General features: G+C 48.4%; 1 protein-coding gene across 1 annotated transcript; it reads left to right on the top strand.

Moving 5' to 3' along the window:
• Window positions 1-507: 507 nt before the first annotated feature.
• LOC144291611 (glutamate dehydrogenase 1, mitochondrial-like) lies at window positions 508-2,626 on the top strand. Its single transcript, XM_077861216.1, has one exon. The coding sequence runs from the start codon at window positions 815-817 to the stop codon at window positions 1,811-1,813; it is 999 nt and encodes a 332-aa protein (XP_077717342.1). The 5' UTR covers window positions 508-814; the 3' UTR covers window positions 1,814-2,626.
• Window positions 2,627-2,862: the final 236 nt, after the last annotated feature.

Genomic DNA, 2,862 nt, shown 5'->3' with positions numbered 1-2,862 from the left:
CGGGGGATGGGGTGACTGGTTGATGGGCACTGAGGTGGGTACTTGACAGAATGAATACTGGGTGTTATACTACATGTTGGCAAATCTAACTCCAGTTAGAAAAGTACAAAAAAAATAAAAGAATTAGAAATACTTAGACATAAATTTTACAAAACATTGTTCAAATCTTGTGGTATATAGTTAAAGATGTTATTTTCAACTTAAATGTTTGTAGTATAAAAAGGAACACAGGTAACAATAAAATAGATGTCTAGTTTAAAGCTTAGAAAAATAACAAAAAGATACAAATTAGAAAGAAGAAAATATAAACAGTATGGCGTAAATTAATTATAGAAAAAGAGCCCTGCGCCCGCGGCCCCCGCCCGCCGCCGCCGCCGCCGCCCAGTTACCCCCACCCCCCGCCCACCTCCCCTTCCACCACCCCTAGTTCGTTTCCCAGAGTTAGGAGTCTTTCATGTTCTGTCTCCCTTTCTGATATTTTCCACTTATTTTTTCTCCTTTCCCCAACTTCTTCAAGACGGTGGAGGGCTTCTTCGACCGCGGCGCCAGCATCGCGGAGGACAAGCTGGTGGAGGACCTGCGGACGCGCGAGACCGAGGAGCAGCGGCGGAACCGGGTGCGCGGCATCCTGCGCATCATCAAGCCCTGCAACCATGTGCTCAGCCTGTCCTTCCCCATCCGCCGCGACGACGGCTCCTGGGAGGTCACCGAGGGCTACCGGGCCCAGCACAGCCAGCACCGCACGCCCTGCAAGGGAGGTATCCGTTACAGCACTGGTGTGAGTGTGGACGAAGTGAAAGCCCTGGCTTCTCTGATGACCTACAAGTGTGCAGTGGTTTATGTGCCATTTGGGGGTGCCAAGGCTGGTGTTAAGATCAATCCCCAAAACTACACTGATAATGAATTGGAAAAGATTACAAGGAGGTTTACCATGGAGCTGGCAAAGAAGGGCTTTATTGGTCCTGGCATTGATGTGCCTGCCCCAGACATGAGCACAGGTGAGCGGGAGATGTCCTGGATTGCTGACACCTACGCCAGCACCATAGGGCACTATGATATTAATGCCCATGCCTGTGTTACCGGTAAGCCCATCAGTCACGGTGGGATCCACGGGCGGATCTCTGCAACTGGCCGGGGAGTCTTCCATGGGATTGAAAATTTCATCAATGAAGCATCTTACATGAGTATTTTAGGAATGACACCAGGGTTTGGAGATAAAACGTTTGTTGTTCAGGGATTTGGTAACGTGGGCCTGCACTCTATGAGATACTTACATCCTTTTGGTGCTAAATGTGTTGGTGTTGGTGAATCTGATGGGAGCATATGGAATCCAGATGGTATTGACCCAAAGGAACTGGAAGACTTCAAATTGCAACATGGATCACTCCTGGGCTTCCCCAAGGCAAAGCCCTATGAAGGGAGCATCTTGGAAGCTGATTGTGACATCCTGATCCCCGCTGCCAGCGAGAAGCAGCTGACCAAGTCCAACGCACCCAGAGTCAAAGCCAAGATCATTGCTGAGGGTGCCAATGGACCAACAACCCCAGAGGCCGATAAGATCTTCCTGGAGAGGAACATCATGGTGACTCCAGACCTCTACTTGAATGCTGGAGGAGTGACCGTGTCTTACTTTGAGTGGCTGAAGAATCTGAATCACGTCAGCTATGGCCGTTTGACCTTCAAATATGAAAGGGATTCTAACTACCACTTGCTCATGTCTGTTCAAGAGAGCTTGGAAAGGAAATTTGGAAAGCATGGTGGAACTATTCCCGTTGTGCCCACAGCAGAATTCCAAGACAGGAGGACCTCGTGACAGGAGGCCTCCGAGAAGGACCTCGTGCACTCTGGCCTAGCTTACACCATGGAGCACTCCGCCCGGCAAATCATGCGCACGGCCATGAAGTACAACCTGGGCTTGGATCTGAGAACGGCCGCCTACGTCAACGCCATTGAGAAGGTCTTCAAGGTCTACAATGAAGCTGGGGTGACCTTCACATAGACACCTGGCTGACCTCTTCACCGCCCTCTTCCCCCCTTCGTCTGCAGACCCTTCACAAGTTTACATGTAGCCACAGAAATCTCTCGCGCGTGCTCTCTCGACTTACTAGATAAATGGACATCACGCTCAACACATCAGTCCAAATCCGCCCCTTTGAGAAAAAGAAATTAAGGTTAGGGGATCATGTACCGGCCAACGAATATGGAACTAGAAACGACCTGTGCCACAGAGCCATTTGGGTATTTTTGCCTTTAAATGGAAGGTCTCTTCCCTCCAGCTGTGCTGCCTTGCTCCTCGGCTGCTCTGGGAAGGTGGGACCCCCAGGGCAGATCCTGGGGCCGGGAATGCACCTGTTGCCCAGCAGCCGCCAGTGGCTCACTGCCTCGGCTCTGGACGAGTCTGAGACCCGCGGTAGCTCTGACGCCTCTGAGCAGCAGGTGTGGGGCATTTTCAGAGGGTGGCATGGTCCTCAAGTGACTTACTGGTATTTTACATCAGCAAAATAACTCAGTTTTACAGATTGCAACAAAGATAAAAGCTGTTTCTCTTTATGCATTTTATTCTCTTAGAATAAAATAAGTACATGCTGCTGTAATAAAATTGCCTTTAATCACTTACCAAGCCTAACCTTGACTCCAGCAGTGAATGCCTATAAACATAATAAATGAAAAGAAGCTAGTATTTTTATAATATAAAACAGTATCATTTATAGCTTATCAGGCATGTATTGTTGTCCAGCAAAAAAATAAGTCCAATGGAGAATTAAGTTATCTTCACACCTGCCAATGGTGGAGGCTATTTTTGTTAAGACTGTCAGAATTTACTAACCGCAGTTACGACATAGAGTCCAAAGAGTGCAGTAA

The sequence above is a fragment of the Canis aureus genome, chromosome 20 (genome assembly GCF_053574225.1).
Source record: "Canis aureus isolate CA01 chromosome 20, VMU_Caureus_v.1.0, whole genome shotgun sequence".
In the NCBI taxonomy this organism is placed as follows: Eukaryota; Metazoa; Chordata; class Mammalia; order Carnivora; family Canidae; genus Canis; species Canis aureus.
This window is presented reverse-complemented; position numbering and strand designations above follow the sequence as displayed.